The sequence below is a fragment of the Pelodiscus sinensis genome, chromosome 1 (assembly GCF_049634645.1).
Source record: "Pelodiscus sinensis isolate JC-2024 chromosome 1, ASM4963464v1, whole genome shotgun sequence".
Taxonomy (NCBI): Eukaryota; Metazoa; Chordata; order Testudines; family Trionychidae; genus Pelodiscus; species Pelodiscus sinensis.
This window is the reverse complement of record NC_134711.1, coordinates 20,297,695-20,322,957: the sequence shown is the minus strand read 5'-3', so window position 1 is coordinate 20,322,957 and position 25,263 is coordinate 20,297,695. Positions and strand designations below refer to the sequence as shown.

At 41.8% G+C, this 25,263-nt stretch overlaps 1 protein-coding gene across 2 annotated transcripts in view; it reads right to left on the bottom strand.

The window, feature by feature from the left end:
• Window positions 1-25,263, bottom strand: part of SEMA3C (semaphorin 3C) — a 185,386-nt gene that overhangs the window by 61,438 nt on the left and 98,685 nt on the right. For both annotated transcript variants that reach the window (XM_025181687.2, XM_075926424.1), the window contains exons 3-6: window positions 22,518-22,678; window positions 19,451-19,513; window positions 9,227-9,346; window positions 605-695 (exon numbers count right to left, since the gene is read on the bottom strand). In XM_025181687.2, the coding sequence (XP_025037472.2) occupies window positions 605-695; window positions 9,227-9,346; window positions 19,451-19,513; window positions 22,518-22,678 (435 nt within the window). The remainder of the gene's footprint in view (window positions 1-604; window positions 696-9,226; window positions 9,347-19,450; window positions 19,514-22,517; window positions 22,679-25,263) is intronic.

The following is a 25,263-nucleotide window of genomic DNA, read 5'->3' as shown; positions in this document are numbered from 1 at the left end:
ACAGCCCACAGTGAGATGTCAAGGGAACCAGCTGTTGCACTCTCTGCCCTTTCATATGGAAGCGAGCTGCTAAATTTATAGTCAATGATACAGTGGAGGTGGGAGTGGGTAGAAAAGCCAGGCACAGAGGGAAGAGCCTAGCTAGTGCTGGTGGCCTCTGCAGCAGACAGCATACATGAAATGCAGAATAACTCAAGAGATTTTCCAGCAGGCTTTGCTTTTCTAGCTACATGGTGATTTTACAAGTGATTAAATGAGACACAAGAAATGGCCATGATGAATGAGGTCACAAAGCATTTAAAACATGGTTAACATATTTAAAAGTTGAAGCTAACCCTGGGAAAATGTGAAAGATAAAAAGGGGACAATCTTTTGCTCTCTGTTCCTCCCTCCCTCATTGCTGATCCCTTCTGCATTTCCTTCACACGTTCATGCTTAGCGCCATGAAGACTTTCAAAAGATGCCTGACAAGCAGTATGAACATAATGGTTTCTTTTTCATGGCCTATCCCCTCGTGTTCCATTTGTTTATAATACCCCATCATTTCACACCCTGCACAGTAATAATGAGTTAAGCCTCCGGGATCTGTGATTATTTTACTTACTGATCATAACAGATACCGTGTTCACATTAGGGTTGAAAGAGCAGCGTCCCTTCCCTGATTCACACTTGGAGTCGATCATGAAGACTTGCTCCTGTAATACAGACAGGCATGTCACTGCTGTTCTATAGAAACCTTAGTAAATGAAAATGAGAGTCTGAGAAGGCTTTTTCCCTCTGTTCTTCTGGATAATAAGCACAGTCAGCTTTTCACTTAACTACTTAATAAATCTGTCTTATGCTGAGTTTTCACAATCTTCTCACTTGTACAAATTATTTTCACTGTAATTACAAATGCAATGCACTCTCAAATGTAGGGAGTGTTCTCCCAGCTTAACTGAATGAGCTGTTCTCTCTGTGGTCCACCTAGCTTATATGTCAGCAATAACATCTACAGACATTTTTTCTGTAGCCTTGAAATTATCTATGAATTATTTGATGAATTCGTGCTGGCATTTATATCAGGGTCCTAGCCTAAAGCACTTGCAATAAACCACTCTAGTAATAATACACAAGAATGCAAGCTTCTCGTTATATTTGTCAGCTTGTCATACTATAAATCACTAGTGTCTAGGGTTTTATAACTATTTAGATGTTTCTGTGCTCAGCATTGTAATGCCTAACTGCTGTAGAAGTCTAAATGTCAATTTCAAAAGAGATTAAGTCACTTAGGAATCTAAATTCTTCACTAATCAATAGCCCAATTCTCTTTTGAAAATGAGACTCAGGATTCTAAATCAGTTAGGTATTGCCACATTGAATGCAATGACATTAATAGGAGCCTTGCCAGCAGATCTAGGGGAGTAATTATTCCCCTTTATTCGGCACTGGTAAGGCCACATCTGGAGTATTGCATCCAATTTAGGAGCCCCTATTACAGAAAAGATGTGGGCACACTGAAGAGAGTCCAGCGGAGAGCAACAAAATTATTAGGGGGCTGGAGCACATGACTTATGAGGAGAGGCTGAGGGAGTTGGGCTTATTTAGTGTACAGAAGAGAGGAAGGAGGGGGCATTTGATAGCTGTTTTCAACTACCTGGGGGAGGGTTCCAAAGAGAACGGAGAGAAGCTGCTCTCAGTGGTGACAGATGACAGAACAAGAAACGGAAATTAGGAAAAACTATTTCACTAGCAGGGTGGTGAAGCACTGGAATGGGTTACCTAGGGAGGTGGTTGAATCTCCATTCCTAAATGTTTTTAAATCCTGGCTTGACAAAGCCCTGACTGGGATGATTTAGTTGGGATTGATCGTGTTTTTAGCACGGGGTTGGATTCAAAGACCTCCTGGGGGCTCTTCCAATCCTATGATTTTATGATCTAAACAGCTTTTAAAAACATGAGGCAGGCTCCTTACCACACTTCCAAAATAATTTCTAAAACACACTCTTTTTCTTCAAAGCACTATCTCTTGGATTAGTCCCATTACTCAGACACCACAGTGGAAGGCCCCTTATAAATACTAAAAGCAGGTGGAAGACTAGCTCTTTTGCTCATGTTACAAAACTGAGCAATTTTATTTAGATAGTGAAGGACTTTCTACAGGTCATATGCAGCACTACAACTCAAAAATGGATGAAGTGTTTAGAGTAAGAAGAAATATGTATCAGTTCCTTGAACAGACACAGTCTGATCATATTTGGGTGAACTTGCTTTCCCACCCCATCTTGGTGCTCCTCTTATTTTGCTAATTACAGCCAGGACCAGAAAACAAATTGCAAGGGTAAGTAAGGATTTTAGGATACATCTGTCCCAATCAGAAACAAGTCATTCACAAACTAAAAGGTAAGCCAATCAGAATGAAGGTTTTGTGATATGATAGACAATCCAATAGAAACTGGAGTGAATCCTGTGACTCCAGCAGACCAGGTGCCAGTTCATGCCATAGCCCTTAGATCTCAACTAAACAGAGAAAAATACATAGTTGGAAGTCTAACGTCAGTACCTGGCAAATTAGTTGAAACTATATTACAGAATGAAATTGTCAGACATATAGATGAATATAATTTGTTGGGGGAAAGTCAACATGGTTTCTGTAAAAGAAAATCATGCCTTACTAATCTGCTAGAGTTTTTTGAGGGGGTCAACAAACATGTGGATAAGGGGGATCCAGTGGATATAGTATACTTAGATTTCCAGAAAGCCTTTGACAAGGTCCCTCACTAAAGGCTCTTAAGTAAAGTAAGTTGTCATGGGATAAGTGGAAAGGTCCTTTCGTGGACTGATAACTGGTTAAAAGACAGGAAACAAAGGGTAGGAATAAATGGTAAGTTTTCCGAGTGGAGAGAGGTAATTAGTGGTGTCCCCCAAGGGTCTGTCCTTGAACCAATCCTACTCAATTTATTTATAAATGATCTAGAGAAAGGGGGTAAAAAGTGAGGTGGCAAAATTTGCAGATGATACCAAACTGCTCAAGATAGTTAAGACCACAACAGACTGTGAAGAGCTTCAAAAAAATCTCACCAAACTAAGTGCTTGGGCAACAAAATGGCAAATGTTGATAAATATAAAGTAGTGCACATTGGAAAAAATAATCCCAACTATACATACAATATGATGGGGACTAATTTGGCTAAAGCTACTCAAGAGAAAGATATTGGAGTCATTGTGGGTAGTTCTCTGAAAACATCCACTCAGTGTGCAGCAGGAGTCAAAAAAGCAAATAGAATGTTAGGAGTCATTTAAAAAGGAATAGAGAATATGACAGAGAATATCTTATTGCCTCTATATAAAACAATGGTACGCCCACATCTTGAATACTGCATACAGATGTAGTCGCCTCATCTCAAATAGGATATATTGGCATTGGAAAAGGTTCAGAAAAAGGCAACAAAAATTATTAGGGGTTTGGAACAGATCCCATATGAAGAGAGATTAAAAATACTTGGACTTTTCAGCTTAGAAAAGAGAAGACTAAGGGGCGATATGATAGAGGTCTATAAAATCATGACTGCTATGGAAAAAGTGAATATGGAAAAGTTATGTTCTTATTCCCACAATATAAAAACTAGGGGTCACCAAATGAAATGAATAGGCAGCAGGTTTAAACCAAACAAAAGGAAGTTTTTCTTCACTCAGCGCACAGTCAACGCATGGAACTCCTTGCCAGAGGATGCGGTGAAAGCTAGAACTTTAACAGGGTTCAAAAAAGAGCTAGATAGATTCATGGAGGTTAGGTCCATGAATGGCTGTTAGCCAGGATGGGTAGGAATGATATCCCTAGCCTGTGTTTCTCTGAAAGTGGGTGACAGGGGAGAAATCACGTTAGGATTACCTGTTGTGATCCCTCCCTTTGGGGGATCTGGTATTGGCCACTGTCAGTAGACAGGACACTGGGTTATATGGACCAGGTATATCTGCCCCAGTATGGCCGTTCTCATTTTCTTATGTAACCCCTGCTTGCCCCATGTTGTGTATGTTCCTGCAGCTGTGTAACTTGTAAATGACCAGTCAGGAGAAAAGCATCCCCAAGAGTAAAATACTTGCTTTCCACAGGAGGTGTTTTCTCCTGACCCCTAAAATAAGACCTTTTGGAACCTCAGAAAAAGACTTTATGATTGCTCCTCCATTGACCAGGAAGAGAAGACTTGCAACTGACTTCCTCCCAATGTCTAAACTTGCAACTCAAAGAGGAAGGGGAAGGAGATATAAATCCCTAACAAGGAAATTCTGTATCTTTTATCCTGCTTGGATACCGAGGAACAAGGATTAGTTAGCATACACAAAGGATCTCCAGTGCTTATTAGAAGCATCTATTACCCTCTGAAACATAAGACTGGAATTTATTGAACACATGTTTACATGCTTTAACCTTGAAATAACTTATTTCTTTTTTCTAGTTTATAAATCTTTAGTAGTTTATTATAGAACTGTCTACCAGTGTGTGATATAAAGTGTAACTGACCGAAGTGCAACTGACTATTCCTTTGGAACTGGGAGTACCCACAATATCGCTGTTGGTATAAGCAACTGTCTATCACAAAGGTAAGCTTACCTGGGTGACAAAATAGATCAGAGTACCCCAAGGGGCCTGTCTATGACTCCACGTTAGAGTTAATATCCTGCCTGAGGAATTCATACTTGATAATGTGTTGATGCAGTCTAAGTACAGAACTCACAACCAGTATGGGGTTGATGCCCTACTTCTTAACCATCTGCCCTGAGGATAGTAATCATGCTCTTTAGCCATTATAGGACACTTTGAGAAGAGCACCAATCCATTAGTTTCTCTTTCCCCGATAAAGACAAATGATAGTGGTGCCTAAATGCCACACTAAACTACAGGTTAAAAATCCACGGTCCACCGTGATATTAATTAGTTGGATGTCCACTTATCATGGGGATGGCTAAATTTCCTGTGGTCCCATAAATTTTTAAAGTCATGAGTCCTGGCTCTCAGTGTTCTGTGCTGTTATTTAGGTATAACTTACTCCTAAATGTCTTCTAAGAGCTCACTAAACAGTGGAAGTGCAAGTAATGCTGTTAGACAATATTGACTTCCCATACGCCGGCAAATTCTCTGGTTTGGCATCTCTCTGGTCCTGAGGGTGCTGGACTAGAGAGGTTCAACCTATTCCATCTGAGGAGAATAAATTAGGTCTCTACTCACTTGAGAGAGTTGTAATGTTCACTGAGGGTGCATCTACACTGCACCGTTATTTTAAGATAACTAGCGTTATTTCAAAATAATTTCAAAATAACGGATGGCTTATTCCAAAATCTGTAAACCTCATTCTATGAGGAATAACACCCATTCTGGAATAGCTATTTCGAAATAAGGTATGTGTGGACGCTCCACTGCTGCTATTTTCAAATATCCCCTCACCAGGGCCATTCTAAGTTATTCCTCCCCAGTGCGTCCTGGGGCTCTAAATCGAGACCGCACATCTACATTAGGGAAGCCTGCCTCAGACTAATTTTGAGGCTTCTCTGCAGTGTAGACGTGCTATTTTGAAATAAGCTATTTCAGAGTATATCTTCCAGAATAGCTTATTTCGAAATAAGCATGCAGTGTAGACGTACCCTTAGAGCTGTAAGTTCCCATATTCCCTTAGTGCCTGACTATCTATCTGTAGTTTGACACTGATGTATATTACTATTGTATGCTTACTGAACGCTACTTCAAAAAGCCCAAGCATTGCACTGGTAATACGCCAGAAGCTTACGTTATTTTTTCTTGGCTCATCATGAATCCATACAATCATAACATCTGCTTCTACTTGCATCCACTCTCATATTGGAATAACCCTTGATTCAGTTCACTGTAAACATATTCTGCAAATGATTACCCTTTTCCTCACCTGTTCTTGCAGGAAGAGCCAAACCCAAGTTTACATTTTATGATGGCAAGAGGGGCATTCAGCTCTGTCCCTACAAAGAACATTTTTCTTTTGTCCAGTGTATCAGGGCACAAGATGAGGAAAGAAAAGTTTTCATAAGTTGCGTAGGGAAATCCAGTTTAACCAGTGAGGGCTCAGTGGCTGGGAACGTGATGCCCTCTTGCAATCACACACTAGCCAAAGCCTGAGCCCAGGCTCCCAGCAGTGCTAGGCTATAATGCTCTCATGCTGGGTGGTTCTTTATGGTTTCCAGGGAGTGTTTGCAGCAGAAATAGATGGACATGTTTAAAATAGTAATTTTACACCTGCAAAAACAAATGTTTGTTTGTGGAAAACAGTGACAAATTTGAGGTGAAATCATGGTTTTTGCAAAAGCAAAGGAAACATAATGTCTCAATAGTTCCACCAGCACCACATAATTTTTCACTCGGCTCTCCTAATTAGGCATTTGCAATAGGCAGAGAGGGAAATACTTGAATTTAAATCTATACTCTTTAAAGTGCTTTGCTATTGTTGGCCTGGACAGCTCCAGCAATGAGAGCGCAGTGCCTACAGTCAAGTGTCTGACAGACTCCAGACGTCTGAGACAGCAGTTTATTTAATCAATTGATCATAAGCATGTAGATACAAAGGCAGGCTAAGGGAAGCCAATGCTACATTTCCAAGATATGTATCTTTATTTTTAACTTAAGAATGAATTTTAACATCTTGCATCATCTTGAAGCCTCATGTCTTATTTAAAGTGAACTCACGTTTATGACAAAAAAAAAATCATAAGATTCAAAATGTCTGCAGTGCATGGTCTAACTGCTACGCATGTTTTAAGAAGATATTGTATTGCTTATTCTACGGGGGGGAATCACTTTAAATTTAATAATTAATTTCCTGATCAGATTAAATTAGGATTAACGTCACCAGGATGGTACAACTGTGACTTGCTCACTAGTTGAGAGCAGAAGAGTGGATTTCTACTGTAGAGATCCATTCATTTCAGAGATTCATTCTAGGTGTTCTGCTTTCTAGTGCTTGTGAACCCAGGGCCCTAATTCGCAGAGGCAGACAACCTTTTTAGGAGTGGAAGTAAAGCATTTCAATCTGCATAGTCTGCTTGGGGAGCTGGAGCCAGCCAATTCTCCTCCACATGGCTTGGGACCTTTCCATGCAGGGATAGGGCCAGGCTGGCAAGAGGTGCACTGATTCATAGTCCCTCCAGACTGTCCATACTCAGGCTCACCAATGGAGGGAGGAGAGGAGCAAGGGGTAAGTTGCCCTGGGGCCTGGTGATTGAAAGGGGCCTGAGGCTCCCAGCCACTGCTGTTGCCATAGTAGCCACAGCCAGAGCCCCAGGCCCTTTAAACTGCTGCTGGAGCACCACCCTGCATGTTCTGCACATCTCTGAGGAATGGGGGCTCAGCATCACAGTTTGCGCAGTGCTGAGGGCTGGCTGCCACTGGCCTCACGCCTTCTGCCCACTCGCCCATTCTGGGGTGAGGAGCCAGCTCCCACACACCTTGCCTGGGCAGCTCTCATCCCCCTGTCTGTCCTTGAGGGCTAAGAATTTTAAACCCAAAATATCAGTTGCCAAACCCACATGGGCTTCTTACAGAAGCAGAAGCAAACATTAGTTGGGATTGGTCCTGCCTTGGGCAGGGGGCTGGACTTGAGGACCTCCTGAGGTCTCTTCCACCCCTAGGACTCTATGATTCTATGATTTACAGCTGGCTTCCCATGGCAGAACTCAACTACCAATATCTGCCTTTTCTCTGAAGCACAGCTCTCTCCCATATGCCATTCTGTTCCTTCTGCTGCCTGAAGGAGTCAGTCTGACCCAAACTCTGCCAAAGTGAGATAAGAACTTTCCTTTTTCTTTCCCTCTGTGCTATTTATTGCTTACTACGTTTGCACAGAAACAGAAAAAAAATGTCCTTTTAAAATCATGAAGTCTGGAAAATGAGCTTGTATCTATGTATCCAGTACCATGAAACTGAAAGTAGGCAACTAGCTCAGGGATTGTACTAACAGGCTCCTCTTCACAAGAAGTGCTTCTGCTAGCTATTATTTAATGACAGTGCAGTATGTGGGTTTATGATTTAAAATGTAGGACAAGTAATAGCTAGTAGCACAAATAGTGGTTCCTGGAAGTGAAAAAAAAACAGAACAGGTGTGTGGGGAAGAATCTTTTTAAAAGACCAGTAACAGCTGATTGGTAGATGGATGGCAAACTCTACAGGATAATTAGACTTGTTACAGGAAGTCTTTAGAAAGTTCTTGAATTCTCTTTTACCAGCTGTAAACTAAATTGCTTCAGTCAGCCTTAGTAATTAAATCAGCATAACTCAATTGGATCCCTCAACGGAAATAAGCAGATTTACACCAATTGAGGGTCTCACCCTAATATGTTAATTGACAAACTAAACTTGCATCATCTAGTCAGGTACCACTTATTTTGTAGATGAGGCTTCTCGGGGTGCATCTACACTGCACCATAACTCAAAATAAAATACACAATTTGAGCTACTCAGTTTGGGCTTATTTCAATGCTATTTCAAAATAGCTTATTTTGTCATTTGGCACTGTCTACACAGCACCAAATTTTGAAAAAAAGCGCTATTCCAAAACGTCCCTTACTCCTCATAGAAGGAGGTTTACAATGGGCATTGGAATAACGAGCCTGAAATAGCGGGCTAGTTGTGATAACACAGTATAGCTATTTTGGGATACTCCAGTATCCCAAAATAGCATTGCAGTGTAGATGTAGACTGGGAGTTTTACCTGAATATAGATTCCAGGTTCAAAGGATTGTAGGTCCCAATCCTGCAAACACTTACACCCATAACTTGGCCCATATGAGTAGTTCCATTGAATGTAATAATACTACTCCCCATGGGTAAATGCTTGTAGGACTGTGGGATAACTGAGGGACCTTACAGAGTTTACTTCTACTGCTATTTATTTCCAGAGATTTCTCTGGTTGTGGGTGATAAATTAGAAATGAATGAACCAGTTCAGATAAAATGAGAACTAGACTTAAGTTTGAAGAGAGACCTTTCTAAGGCTAATATCAAATTGATTTTTGTGCAGCTCTGGTAGCAGTTGGGACTGGAAACAGACCTATCCTCATATCAAGAGAAAGGTGGTTTTTATGCTGTTTCTAGCCTGAATGGCCAAAGTAACCTCCTAAGATCTCCAAGTGCAATTTTGAGACTCATCAAGGCTTGGATAACTGTATTTGCCTACCACTAAAAATATCTCCCACAGAAAGCATGAGAACAATGAATAAAAACATTTACCTCAGACCTGCGCCCTCTGTTGAGGTATGTGCATACTGGACTGAATGCCCCACTCCCACAGACGTACAAATGGGTGCGATTGAAGGTCTGTATCACACGTACATAATTTCCACAGCCATGCTGTAAGGAAATAAAAATATGTCATAGATATGCATGCAGACAAAGCTTATGGAAAGTTGGGAAACGTTAAGGAATAGAAACAGCTGATCATTTCAATGCTATCCTTGTCAACTTGTTTATTACAAAACATTCTGGTATAATCAGTCATGTTAATTAGGACAAATACCCTTGCTCTCTCTTTCTCATTCCTTGTTTAGAACCAAATCAGTGATCCCTGCCAAAACCATCGGTCAACAGATTTTTGTACAGTGCTGGGAGAAGGGACAGAATGCTCTTGTTCTCATCTGAAAAGCGATGGCTACTTCACTTCCTGTCCACTGGAAGTTTTGGCCAGTTGGTCTGCAAAGCTGTAGACGAACAAGCCATGGTGGTGCCTTTTCTTCCAGCCTGCTCTGTTCTCCAGATTGCCATGAATGGGCCAGTGTGGAGGATGCAGAAACCAAGGACTCTCCCTGTTCAGCTTCCCTATAGCCTGCTCTCCTGGCTCAGAGAGCCACAGCATATCAGTTACCATACACGGTTATCCATGAAGTGGTCCTGATGCATTCCCCACTGGCCAGGGGTAATTTTTATTTACTTCAGGAGTTAAGAGAGAATCAGGTTCCCGAAGGACAGCCAGCTTTTGCCCTTCATCACTAGTGCCCTCAAGGAAGTCTCTGCAAAGAGCTCATTCATTTCTCCAGTATTGTTGATAAACAACACCGGTTCAGAAGTGGAAATAGTTGGGAAAAAGAACCCAGCCCCTATTACTTGTCTAGACAACTTCCCTCCAAAATAATAAGAGCCTGAGAAGCTCATAACATAAGCAAATCCCCAATGGATGTGAAACTTTGCTCTGTATTGAAAACCTGCTGTAACGATTTCAAAGCAGCATACATTAAGCAAATGTAAATGTAAGGTCAGTGTTGCTCTGCATTCTCTCCCATTCTCCTCATAGCATCTCTTTCCTTTCCTTTCTTGACACTGATCAGCTGCTGCTGCGCTTTAAATTAAGTTATGTAGACAGATGTTTCTTTTCCATATTTTTAGTGATCAGTAGCCCAGTTCTGCCCTCATATTCAACCTGGTAACATCCCTTGAAGTCACTGAGAGTTAGCTGTGTGTTTGTGATGAGTACAGGCTTGGAACTTAGGCCATCAATCAATCCCCTGTTAATCACTGGAGTTAATCCTCACTCAACAGGCTGCACATTTTATTTATATTTGAAGATGTTTGCATTTTCAGTCCAATATATGATGGAATTCTACTATGACACCTGTTTATAAAGGCACCCAAAAAAATGGTTATATTACTGTCTGCATTCAGTATCAGTGAGAAAAAGCTTTCCCATTAGGAATGCTGTGCAGCAAATAGCAAGGAGGTTTGTTAATTGCTGTTCCATTAAATGGGTGATCATGGGACCCTCATCAAAATACACTGCTTTCCCAAAGCTGTGGGCTATCTTTTGATTCTTCTGCTTCCCCACATCTAATAAGTCACTGAGGGTACGTCTAAACTGCATGGCTCCATCGACGGAGTCATGTAGATTTGTTTGTTCGGCAAAGGGAAATGAAGCCACGATTTAAATAATCACGGCTCCATTTAAATTTAAATGGCTGCCACGCTGAGCCAACAAACAACTGATCAGTTGTTTGTCGGCTCAGCGCGCTAGTCTGGACGCTCCCCTGCCGACATGAAAGCCCGTTATCGACCTCCCCGGTAAACCTCATCCTCCGAGGCATAACAGGGAGGTCGATAAAGTGCTTTCAGGTCAGCGCAGGAGCATCCAGACTAGTGCACTGAGCCGACAAGCAGCTGATCAGCTGTTTGTCGGCTCAGCGCGGCAGCCATTTAAATTTAAATGAAGCCACGATTATTTAAATCGCGGCTTCATTTCCCTTTGCCGATCAGCCTAATCTACATGGCTCCATCGATGGAGCCATGTAGTTTAGACACACCCTCAGATGCCTTAAAAGCAGCTTTGCTGTCAAAATCAGTCCTGCACAGGAAATATCTCAGAATTGTCTCTTTGGGCTGTTCAAGTCTGTGGGTGAAGAGGAGGAGAATCTAAGACATGCTCCTGGCTCATATGCACTACATAACTTCATGCCAGGAAGGTAGAATGTCATGTTTGGTCCTGTCAATAGGGGCTTTACTGGAACATAAAGGATTCTTTGTTGGGTAATCTTATAAAAAAGCTCCTTGGAGACTATGGATTGAGGAATAATACCTCAATGTAACACAGGCTTGTTCCACTGTTACAAAGGATAAACACCCTCCAGTACCACGTTGTTTTCTTTCCACAGTATCTGCAGCAAATGTATAGAGATAGCTAGAGAAATCTGACACTCCTTAAGGACAGCATTGTGAGCTCATGATATGACATCTAATGTGCCCTCATCTCTCCTCTGTGGTGATTAACAGGCAGGTTACACAATCTGGTTCAATGCTGAGTTTCTGAGATTTTATGTGGTCTCACAGGGTATGTCTACACTGCAAAGTTAATTTGAACTAACAGCTGTTAGTTCGAGTTAACTTTCATAGGCGGTACACATGCAAACCTCTAGTTCGAATTTAATTCGAACTAGCGGAGCGCTTAATTCGAACTAGGTAAACCTCATTCTACGAGGACCAACGCCTAGTTCGAATTAAGTAGTTCGAATTAAGGGCTGTGTAGCCACTTAATTCGAACTAGTTGGAGGCTAGCCCTCCCCAGCTTGCCCTGGTGGCCACTCTGGGCCAACCCATGGAAACTCTTCTGCCCCCCTCCCGGCCCCGGAGCCCTTAAAGGGCCACAGTCTGGCTATGGTGCCCATGCCAGGTGCAAGCCTGCCAGCACCCAGCCAGCAGACCCTGCACCTGGCACGGCACGAGACAGCTGCCCGCTGCCACCCAGCCCTCCGCCTCTTCCCAGGACCAGGCTGGCAGCTCCCAGGAGCCTGCCCAGGGCCACAAGAGGCGGGCGTCCACCTGGTCTAGTGCAGAGATTGTGGAACTCATTCAGGTTTGGGGGGAAGCCTCCAACGTCCACAACCTCCATACTAGGCACTGGAAAGTGGCCGTCTAGGGCAGGATAGCTGCCAGCCTGGCCACCCAAGGCCACATGCGAACCCAGGAGCAAGTTTGCATGAAAATCAAGTTGGTCCAGTGAGACCCTCAACTCTTAGCTTAAAACATAAGAATGGACATATTGGGTCAGGCCAAAAGTCCCTCTAGCCCAGTAGCCTGTCTGCTGACAGCGGCCAACACCAGCTACCCCAGAGGGGATGGACCAAAGACAATGACCAAGCCATTTGTCTCATGGCAACCATCTCTAGCCTTCCACAAACAGAGCCCAGGGACACCATTCCTACCCCCTGGCTAATAGCACTCCATGGACCCAACCTCCATGACTTTATCTAACTTCTCTTTAAACTCTGTTCTAGTTCTAGCCTTCTCAGCCTCCTGCAGCAAGGAGTTCTACAGGTTGACTATTTGCTTTGTGAAGAAGAATTTCTGTTATTAGTTTGAAGCCTGCTACCCATTCATTTCATTTGGTGTCCTCTAGTCCTTCTATTATGGGAACTAATGAAGAACTTTTCTTTATTCACCCCCTCCACACCACTCATGGTTTTATATACCTCGATCGTATCCCCCCTCCGTCTCCTCTTTTCTAAGCTGAAAAGTCCCAGTCTCTTTAGCCTCTCTTCATATGGGACCTATTCCAAACCCCTAATCATTTTAGTTGCCCTTTTCTGAACCCTTTCCAAGGCCAAAACATCTTTTTTGAGGTGAGGAGACCACATCTGTACATAGTACTGAAGATATGGCGTACCATAGTTTTATACTTCCTCTCCTCCTTCCTCCCCTGGCTTCCCCCTTCCAGCTCCCTCCTCCCAGGTTTCCCCCTCCCCTCTCCCACCCTCTCTCTTCCCTTCTTCCACCTCCTTTTCCCAGTCTCCCCAGTTTTGTTAAATAAAGAGAGTTTCTATTTTTGAACATACATGTCCTTTATTTTTTACATCAGGAAGGGGGGCTAGGGAGGGGTAAGGGGAAAGAAGGAAGGGGTGAGGGAGGAATGGGGCATGAGCCCCTGATGGGGAGAACTGGGGTGGCTCTGTGGGCTCCTCGGGGTGGAAGCTCTCTTGCAGGGCCTCCTGGATCCTGGCAGCCCCCCCATTGACCCTCCCAGATGGCAGCCTGTGGCAAGTGCAGCCGGGCTGATGGCCGAGTGCTGTGATGTGCCAAGTGTAGGCACTCAGGTCACTCCAAGACAGGACTGCTTTGCTGTCCCTCATCAAGGTAGACAAGCAAGCGGGGAACCCTGAGAACTGTCTGTCCGGGCTGGGGGTCGGGTCCCTTTAAGCACAGCCCTCGGCTAGCCTGAGGCAGCAGCTCCACACTCTAAGTCCTAACCTGATGCCCTACTGGCACTGGTTCCGGCCAGCCTTAACTTTGGTTCAGGGTCCACTCGATGTGGACATGCTATTTCGAATTAGCAAAAGGCTAATTTGAATTAGTTTTTAGGTATAGATGCACTAATTCGAATTAGCTTAGTTCGAATTAACTAATTCGAATTAAGTTAGTTCGAATTAGTGCTGTAGTGTAGACATACCCACAGAGTGCAGTTAGGGAGTCAGTTCTGAAATGTTCTTTCAATTGCTAAAGAAAGCAATTCTTCAGTGTAATGCCAATGAACCCTGCCTATGATTTTATACATGATTAATCTGTGTGATTCTGCTACAGTCCCCATCCCATTAAAACGGGGCAGTGTAACAAACAGCTTTGGGACCTGAAGAACTTTGATTCAGGAACCTTTTAGTATCTGATTTTCCCTTTCTACGTATTGGGTTACTATGTTCACCTTTAAAGTCTAAGTAGTCTGAGGTTACATGAGAGTACAGAGATGGGTTTGGTTGAGAATGCAAATGATCAATTTGCCCGTGTGGTTGACAGTTTGTCATGAGTTCATGTGTTACTGGATATTTCCACTTCAAGCGATGTCAGTAATCATTAAATCAGGGTTTATTCTTTGGAACTTAAATTGCTTTGACAAGAGCTGAATTTGATTGATTTTATCATACTGTATTTAGCTGACTGTGTGTAGGCTTTTCCCCCTCATCTCAATGTCTACTGTCCCCCTTACATCTTGTGTCCTTCATAGTTCTCTCTTAGGGCACATCTACACAGCAGAGCTAAAGCTGAATTAAGCTACGCAACTTGAGCTATGTCAATTGCATAGGTTAAGTTGAAATAGCTTAATTCAGCTTTTGGCATTGTGTACACAGCAGGAAGTCGAAGGAAGAACACTCTTCCTTTGACTTCCCTTGCTACTCATGAAATGAGGGTTATCATGAGTTGGAGTAAGAAGTCTTCCAGCTTGACTTTATTTCGAAATAAAGGCTTACAGTGTAGATGCTCACTAAGTTATTTTGGAATAACGTCGGCTATTCGGAAACAATGCTATTGTGTAGACATACTCCTAGATCTGATATTATTCAGCATTTATCTCAATTACTTCAAGTGACAAGGACTACAGTTTTACTTCTGTGTATCTGACACATTTTAATATATTTGAAAAAATCAGTCTTATTTTTCCTTTACCGTATCTACCATATTATTAGGACTTATTTTGACTCTCAGAAAAATTTATAAATGCTATTAAAATTGAGCTCTCAATTGCTGGTTCCAGACATTGAGTAAGGTATGATTTCTATTCCTCCTTTGGAAATTCTGTGGCACCTTAAAACTATCAAGTTTATTTGGGAATAAGCTTTCATGGGCTGGAATTCACCTAATCAGAAGAAGCAGCGGAGTAGCCATGAATAGGCCTAGGTGGGCTGTAGCCAACTCACTTAGGATCCAGGCTCCAGGATCCATTTAGGATCTTAGGCCCCCAGTCCTGGCCCTGCTCCTGCTCAGACATGGGATCTTGCCCATCTCTGTCCCGTGCTCCATCCGGGGCTGGGGAGTGGATTCAGGGACTAGCCCTGTTCCACTCGACCAGCATTCCTGGCAGGGAGTGGAGTTTGGGGCTTGCAAGGCCCCGTGCTCTGAGCCCACTCCACTGAAGAGTGTTGGACAGGCAGGGGAAATGGGAAAGTCCCTGATCCTGCTTTGTGGCTGGAGTTCCAGAGATGGTTCAAACCCCAGTGTCCTGATCCCACTGGGAGCATCAGGTAGGTAGAGCAGAGCAAGCCCCAGTCCCACTCTCCATTGGGAGGAAGCCCAGTGACCCGACCTCACAACCTGCTTTGACCACTGGCCAGTCGGAGTGGGGCAAGCCCCCGATCCCTGACCCTATTCCCCATTAGGCTCACCTGGCAAAGCAGAGCAAGCCTCAACCTTGGTCTCCACTGGGAACACCAGCTGGGAGTGGGACAAGCCCCAGTGACCCAACCAAGCTCCCTGCTAGGAAAACCAGCTGGGCATGGGGCAAGCCCCCATGTCCCGACACCCCTCGGAGCACTGAGAGTGGATGGCAAAGCAGAACAAGCCTCCATGCCCCACTCCTGTTCCCTGCTGGGAGCACTGGGCAAGCTAAGCAGGGCAAGTCCCTGAGATCCCTCCCCAGCAGAAGTACCCCATGGGTTAGGGAGGGAGAGGCACATATATTTATGGGGCTTCCCTTTTTACAGGGCTACTGGCCAATGTATCTATCATTCCCTTCCCCATGGACAGCTGGGGGAAAAAGGTGGCCCCATTGTTGCCTACCCACCCCCCTGAAATCAGGGCCCACTCACTTGTCCCTGTCCCTGTTCCTGTCTATGCCACTGAAATGAAGGTGAAATTAATTTCATCAAGCAGGAGAAATTAAATGTGGCTGCAAATGGCAGGGTTCCCATATTTGACAAACCTGAATGGGCTTGTGGTTAAACGTGCAGGCAATATATTTCAGGTGCAAAGGGAGAGGCTGTGTTCAGCAATGTGGCTTTTATTGCAATGCACATTGCAAAGCATCCCAAGATGACTCATCATGGAAAAGTGCAATAAAAGTCTCATTCTTGAATAATCCACTTTAAAAGGATCTCCTTGGAGAACAGAAGGGTTTTTTTCATGGAGCACACATTTTATGTATTGCATCCAAGGCAAAAGTACCTTTCATACTATGATGTTACTATATACGTCACTATATGCTTGGAAGCTTCAGGGGGTAGCTGAGTTAGTCTGTTACAGAAAAAAAAACAGCAGGCAAATGGTCTGGTAGCACTTTATAGACTAACAAAACATGTAGTTGGTATCATGACCTTTCGTAGGCACAGCCCACTTCGGGTATGTCTACACTACCCCGCTAGTTCGAACTAGTGGGGTAATGTAGGCATACTGCACTTGCAAATGAAGCCCGGGATTTGAATTTCCCGTGCTTCATTTGCATAAGCCGGGCGCCGCCATTTTTAAATCCCGGCTGGTTCGAACCCCGTGCCTCGTGGAATGAGGAGTAACGGTAGTTCGAACTAGGAAGCCTATTCCGAACTACCTAGTTCGTGCAGCGTGTAGCCGCGCGGCACGGGGTTCGAACCAGCCGGGATTTAAAAATGGCGGCGCCCGGCTTATGCAAATGAAGCCCGGGAAATTCAAATCCCGGGCTTCATTTGCAAGTGCAGTATGCCTACATTACCCCGCTAGTTCGAACTAGCGGGGTAGTGTAGACATACCCTTCTTCAGATAACCTGAGTCATCTCCAATCATCTGAACAAGTGGGCTGTGCCCACGCAAGTTCATGATGCTATATGTTTGGAGAGTTGAATAAGACTGATGATTTCTCTATATTAAATAAACCAAGCCATAACTCTTAAAATGCAATTATATACTGCTCTGCATTGGATTTTCTGTTTAACCATCATATAAAGAACTACTAAAGTGTAGCAAATGACACATATGCCTTAAGAAAAGCCACATATTTCAATTTTACAATCATCTGGAAACGAAAAACTGATATGCTACTGTCACAACCCTAATGTAAATTTTTAAAGGATCATTTTCTTGCTCTGGAGCACTAAAATATATTATTTTCTAGACTTGACCAAAAGGTCTGCATTACATTATGCTCCCATAGGTCCAATTTTCCTTTCGTTTAATCAAAAGTAGAATGAACTATCATAGACTCAGGATAAGCTAAGTTTGATGCAAATCTGAATTTGGTTGATGAGATCACTAAAATAGATTGACAGTGTCAAAAATGAGGACTTAATGTCACCATTGCATTTAATTTGGCATTAAGAAGTGTGCAGCTAACAAAATATTTTCAAGCTGTATGCACTTGAAATATTACAACACTAGGCTTGTTTCAAAGTCACTGAAAACAAGAGAGGTTTTTCCACTGAACTCAAAGAGTTTTGGATCAGGCCCATTGTTTCCAAAGACAGTCTTTCTTTTATACTGAATAATTCCACAGTCCCTTTACTAAATAGGGTGGTTAATGTAGTCATACGGAACTTGCAAATGAAGCCCGGGATTTGAATTTCCCGGGCTTCATTTGCATGTTGCCAGGCGCCGCCATTTTTAAATGTCCGCTAGTGCGGACTCCGTGCCTGCGGCTACACGCGGCACGAACTAGATAGTTCGGATTAGGCTTCCTATTCCGAACTATCTGTGGAACGAGGCGTACCCTATCAGTAGACATACCCTATCAGTGCCTTGATTTCAGTTTTCAGCCTGAATGGAAACATGGTCCAAAGCCCATTAAAATGAATGGAAAGACTCCTTTTGACTTTGCTGAGCTCTGGATCAAATCATCCATGACAAAAAGAATTTGATCGAGTGCCTTCTGAAGATTGCTGCTGGGGAAATTACAATTGCTTTGTGTATGATTAGTAATGCTGGTGCTTAAACTCTTTTATGGAAACATACTTGGCTGCGTCTAGACTGGCAAGTTTTTCCACAAAAGCAGGCGCTTTTGCGCAAAAACTTGCCAGCTGTGTACACTGGCCGCTTGATTTTGCGCAAAATCACTGATGTTCTACTGTCCGAAATCAGTGCTTCTTGCGCAAATGCTTTGACGTTTCCGTTCGGGCAAAAGCCCTTTTCCGGAAATGTTTTTGCGCAAGAGGGCCAGTGTAGACAGTTAAAAACTGGTTTGCGCAAAAAAGCCCCGATGGCAAAAATGGCGATCGGGGCTTTCTTGCGCAAAACTGCATCTAGATTGGCACGGATGCTTTTCCGCGGAAAAGTGTCCGTGCCAATCTAGATGCTCTTTTCCGCAAATGCTTTTAACGGAAAAACTTTTCCGTTAAAAGCATTTGCGGAAAATCATGCCAATCTAGACATAGCCACTTGTGTCTGAAACAATGATATAAGTGAAGACTGGGACCATTTCAGTGATGAGTGTGTCATCACCTGATTGGTAAACACTGGGGAGAACAGCAAATGTTGCTGTCTATTTATTTGTCTACTACACAAAACTTCTATCTCTGGGTAAAACAAGCAAATACGTACAGGCCTTTGTATCTGATCCTGCAATGAGCACAATTCAGGGGCAGATACCTACACCTATGCAGAGCTCCATGCTGAAGTCAGTGCCTGATCAGACCCACCTGCAAGGTTGTGGCTTCAGCATATCACTATTTAATGAGGCATAGTTTTGGTTTTCATTTCCCATGCACCATGATAGCGTGTGTCAAACTGACCTGTTTTAAAGAAGCACTGTTATTTCTCAGATTTCGTCCTAAAACATTGTTTTAGAAAACTAATAAAAGAGGCGGGGCTCTTTTTTATGACTAATGTTGTGTGCTGTTGTAATGTGCAAATAACCACTGCCCATTTGCAAAGATTCTTTCCATAGAAAAGATCATATATTGTCTGGGAGCTAATCCAGGCACTGACATTGTCATTAGCTCAGCAGTTTACAATATATTCTCTAGGAGATACTTGGAACAAGCATTATTAATGCTATCCATCACTAACAAAAAACAACACAAAAATCATAAATCCGGTAGCGAAAATGAGCAATGCACATAGTTTTCCAGACAAAATCTGAAGACACATACTGTTAAATATTCTCATTTTCCAGAATTTCACTTTACCATTTGGCCTGGAGAGTATTTAAAAAGAAAAGTCCACACCCCTTACATCTTGCTTTCAGCTGCTCTCAAGGTGTTCTGACTCAATGGCCAGATATTTAATTTTCTGTGTGTGCATAAAACTTACTGTAGGATCTTTGCCAGCCATTTTGCACTCGTCAACTTTGATTGCTGATGCTGGCCAGAAAATCTATTTGGAAAGAAATAATATTGTAAGAAACTACATAATTTTAGTTGAATATAAACAACATTCATCACTCCGCCCAGTTTAGGCTAACAGGTTTCCTTCAAGGTATTTCTGAGTTCACAAAGTCAATATTTTTACAGATTTCTTACCTTTTTTATGTAAAGGAAAAATATTTCCGTCCAGTATTTTTCTGTCAGAAATCCATTTTAAACAGAAAAGACAATTTACTTTTTCCTCACTCGTCTAGATTAGTCATGCATCAGTTTAAAACACATGACATGGAAGACTGTGTTTATGTTTTGATATAATATTTTATTCTTAAATAAAAACACGATAAATGAAAGCTTTGTATTTTAGGATGCAATATTCGAAATAATAGGACAGATCCTCAGCTGGAACATATTAGTGTAACTCCCTTGATATCAATGAAGACAAGCTGATTTATATTAGCTGAGTATCTGTCTTAAAATGTGTTAGTCTGGTTAAGGATTAGTTAACCAATCTGGACAAATAACTCCCTTTCAAAAGAACATTAGGACATTAAGACTAAAACTTTGCCAAGGTTCTGAAATGTTTGAATACAGGATACATTTTTATTAATAAAAAATGCTGCCCATCATTATGATATATCCAAGGATGGTCCATAAATTGAAAGTGCTGAAATACAGCAAAAATGGTTGCTACTACAGTGCTTCTTTTTCTGGAAGAAGAAGTGCTGGGTATCTCATGAGAAAATATATTCTCTTAAAATTTTCAGCTGAATGTAACTCTGTAGGCATAGATAACTTTCAGATAAGCATATCAAGTTCTGAATGCTTATCCAAGCCATATTTGAATTCAGAAGTTGTTAAAGTTCATCCATTATTAATGCTAATCTTGAAACAGAAAAGGCAGTAATAGGGGGGAAAAACACTTCTTCATAAGTGGCACACCCTGATAAAGAAAAGTTAATCAGAATTCTGCCTCAAGATATCACTGCCAATATCATAACAATAAAAAATTTAGACACATCTGAGTCTAAATGTACTTATCTGACAGTTCATTTCTGTGCACATTACCTATATTAAAATATTATTTCAATATGTTTTAGTGATAGTTACCAAGTGAATATCAACTTAAAAGAACAGGACCCCTTACAGAAGAGTAGGAAAATACAGGCCCTGTCTAAGAGAACGCCAAGTAGCAATTCTGCAGATATTCACAGAATCATAGAATACTAGGACTGGAAGGGACCTCAACTGACTGTTCCTTCCTAAGTGGAGCACTTTGCATTTGTCTTTATTAAACTTCATCCTGTTTACCTCAGAACATTTCTCCAATTTGTTCAGATCATTTTGAATTATGACCCTATCCTCCAAAGCAGTTGCAACCCCTACCAGCTTGGTATAATCTGCAAACTTAATAAGCAGCTTGGTATAATCTGCAAACTTAATAAGCAAACTTCAATGCCAATATCTAATGCCAATATTGATTGGGTTCTAGTTTGGAGCAGTGTTGTATTGGGTGATTGTGACCTGTCAGAAATGCATGGGTGTTTATTTGTTTGGCTTTTGTTTGGTTGTTTTATTTTTGGTTTGCTATGGATGGATATATGCAAATAGACCCTGACTCTGGTTTACATTTTACTTATACAGTGTATTGCAACAATATTTTGTAGCGTGTACTGCAGACATGTGTATGTGTATACACACACACACACACACACACATTATAGAATAAATAATAGCAGTTGAGAAAAAACTGACACATGGAAAGGAAGAAAATACATTTTCAGATGAGTTTTGCAGCAGCATTTAATCAGTGTGGCAGAGAAGCACAGAAAGGCCTTTAAAGAGAGTACAAGCCTTGAGTACTAGGGAGATTATAAATTATATGGAGGAGGGATGCTTGCTGGACTAAAGGACCAGATAAGATTCACAGATTCCAAAGCCTTACGGGACCACTGTGATCTAGTCTTACCTTCTGGTGTAACTCAGGCCACAGAAGTTTACTTACAAGAATTTCTTAAAATACAGGAGTTCTTCTTTAAAAAAACAAAACAAATAAAGCACCCCATCTTCATTTTAAAATTGTCAATGATGCCAGCAGTTAAGTATTCTCATTGTGAAAAATTTACACCTTGTTTCCTGTCTGAATTTCTCTAGCCATTGGATTGTGTTATACCTTTCTCTGACAGACTGAAGACCTCATTATTGAATCTGTGTTATCATAGAGACAAGATTAATTAAATATCTTTTACAGAAAGCTGAACGTGAACAGGCTCTGGAAGCCAGACAGAAGCCTTTGTAGTTTTCCAAACACTGGAATGATGCCACTCCATTTTCGATACGTCTGAGGGAGAAGGCGTGGACATTTTGCACATGCTGGAATGCTGAGAGCAGATAAAGAAGGTGACCTTGCCAAAATGGGGTACAATAACTAAATGGAGAAGACTGCATGGAGGGGGACTGCAATGAGACAGAATTAGCATTATGCCTCTGAAACTAGGAATGTATCACTCCCCTACCACACAAAAGTGGGAAAGATGATAAAACAGAAGCAAATAAAGAAGTCAGAGGATAAGCTTCAGCGATAGGAAAATAAAGCAAACTTTGTCAAAGTAGCTTTATCTTTTCCTCACATAGCCTGAAAAAAGGAGACCTTTACAAAAAAAGAAAATCCTCAATCTGCTTAGAGGGCTCATTTAAAGCTGCAACTTTGAATTCTCTCAAATATTTGAGAGGAGTGGAAATTTTACATCAGCCACCTCAGACAAGGTGTTCCTTATAAAACTGAGCCACAGCACAGATCACTCAGAAACAAGTAAACAGGTTGAATGAAGTATTTTAAGCCATTTGAAAGTCCTGTTCATCTCATGTTACACATCAAACAAGTACTAACTGTGCAATGAGATGTGGATCTGGACTTTTGCCTACTGCTGGTCTAATGAAACACACATTTTTTTTCCTTTCACAAAAAGGCATGCAGTAAAATGATATTGGATTCTGGAAGTACTTTTTGAACTTACACTCAGAGGGTCCTGGCTTATATTGTTAATATTCAAAGACAAAATGTGATCTTTGCTGCCCACATAGATCCGGTCCTGATCTTCATCCATCAATAATATCCTGTAGTCAAGGGGGTGATGGGATACACGGTAATATTCAGAGGTCTTGGTTTCCTGCAGCTCTGTAATAGCGAGTACCATAAGTTAGTAAAGGCATTCAGTTACTTTTCTTGGTTTTATAATTGCATCCTATGTAAATAAAAGACCCTATGAGTACAAGTGTAGCTAATAACAGAAAAAATAACATCAAGCTGTGGGCAATAAAGGTATTGTTCAATTAAATCCAATGTTCCTTTCCAAGTTTGAGCAAATTGTATTTACAAGTTAAGTAAGAATCAGGCATTGCTTTATCCATTCAACTAATGAACTCCCCTGTTTTAATGGATATTGTTATTTACTGTGCTAGCTTTTAAGGCAGATTTTATATATAAAATTAAATAATGGATTCAATACATTATAAAGTTTATGACAGAAGCAAATCAATAAAAGCTGCATAAACACATCAGTTACTTTTCCTATTAGAGGGTTTCTTTGAGAATGGCTGCCTATATATTTTCAAGGGGAAGGTGCCTTTTTTTGACAAAATACAATATTCTTGTAATTCTCCATGAATTTTAACTACTTATCACAAGCTATAGTTAATTTAAAATAAAATCTAATTATGGAATCGGCCTCAAACAGGCACTTTCCTTTTTCTTTTCAAATGGGACTGGAGCTATTCTTTCCGCTTTCTAGGTTGAAACCCTTTGTTTAGTCAGATAAATCCCACTCATGCCCCTACTGAAGTAAATGTCAAAATCCTCACTGCCTTCAACAGTGCATACTTGTGCCCATTCCTGGAACAACATAAGCATTTGTAATGCTAACATCCCTATATCCCCATGACAATGCACTTCTATTCAGTTTTGCAGAAATAAGGACTGTAAGGAAATAGAGACAAGGTGGGAGAAGTAATATCTTTCACTGGGCCAAGTACTGTTGGTGAAAGTGATCAGTGGCTCGAAATTTTCTCTCTTTAGACAACAGAATTTGGCCCAATAAAAGATAATATCTTACCCATATTCTCTCTCTTTCATAGTTAGGGACTAGCATGACTATATAACAACATAATAAGATAGGCCTTCCTCTCCTTACTCAGATGATCCTTGGCCTCCACTTTGCTTATTTTATTTTGAATTAAAAAACTGGGAATATTTTAATACAGGGCGGACTTCCCTGGTCCTGCACACTGACTCGTCCTGAACAAGGGAGTTTACCAGACATGGGACGGTCAATTCCAGACCCTCTGCTGCTGGCCTCTGGGCTATCCCCTGGGGCTGCCGACCTCGTGGATGGGCTCCCTTCAAGGGTGCTGACCCCACTGCCAGCCCTGGCCACCTGACTCTGCTGCTGGCCCTGAACATGCTCTCTGCCCCTGGCCACAGGACCAGCTCTGTCTCCAGTCCCTGGGCCAGCCTCTGGCTCTATTCCTGGCCCCACAACTGAACTCTAGGTCTGCTCCCAGCCTCCCATCTCCATCCTTCTGATGCTGGACTCCCAGCTGGTCCCCACTCCCAGCTGCTGGTCTCTCTGGTCCAGCAACATCTGTGGTCCTGCCGGACAATGTATGTTGCCGGAAAAGAGAGTCCTGGATCAGAGTGGTTTGATCTGTAGTTGAGAATGGAAATGAAAGATTTAAAAAAATAAAGTAACCTGTTCTGAATACATGAAATTATGTACTTATACCACAGACACATTATTTTCAGATGTACTGATTACCTACAATTTCAAGTGAAATCAATGAATGCTGCAGGAGAAAAGGATGTCTGAAAATGAATCTTACAAATTATATTCACACAATTGAAGATAAAGTCCATTGCCTTCACTCAGCACCAGATATTTATCTGGACTTGTAACGTGGTATAACTCAGAACTCCATTGACATCATTGGAACTAAGCCAATAAATCTCTAGATTTTGCACAGGGCTCTTATAATGTCTAACAAGACCTTTGTCTGAATAACAATACAGTAATAATGCCAGGATCTGGCCTTTTGTCCTTACTGATACCACCAGTCAAAATGAAATCAATTGGGCTATAATAGAGCTGGTCAGAAAATCAAATTTTGGATTTCAGATTTTTGTGGGGGTTTTTTTTGTCAAAAACTACAATTTTTTAACAGAAATTGGAGATTAACCATAAAAAATTGGTTTAATTGAAAAATTCCAGCTTTCCATTGAAAACAGTTTTGATGGAAAATTTTCCATTAGTTCTACTCTATCCAAGTGACTCAGGGTTTGAGAGCTGGGTCCTCCACAGATTTATGGTAGATATAAATACAGAGAACCAAGTTAACTAGATATGATTTGCATTATTATATTAACTGTGACAGACAACAGTTCATGTTCATTTAATTCACTTTGTGGATAGCTGGTAACTTTGGAGACAATGGGGCAGATCCTCTTTTAGGGTACGTCTAGATTACATGCCTTTGCCGACAGAGGCATGTAAAATAGGCTCCCTTACATAGTCAAAGAAGTGGGGATTTAAATATCCTCAGCTTCATTAAAATAAGAATGGCTACCGTGCTGTGCTGGCTCAGCTGATCGTCAGCACAGCGTGGCAGTCAAGAAGTGGATCGGTCGACAGGGAACGCCTTTGTTGACCACTCCTGTAAACCTCGTTTCATGAGGCATAAGGGATCGGTTGACAAAGGCTTCCCTTCTCG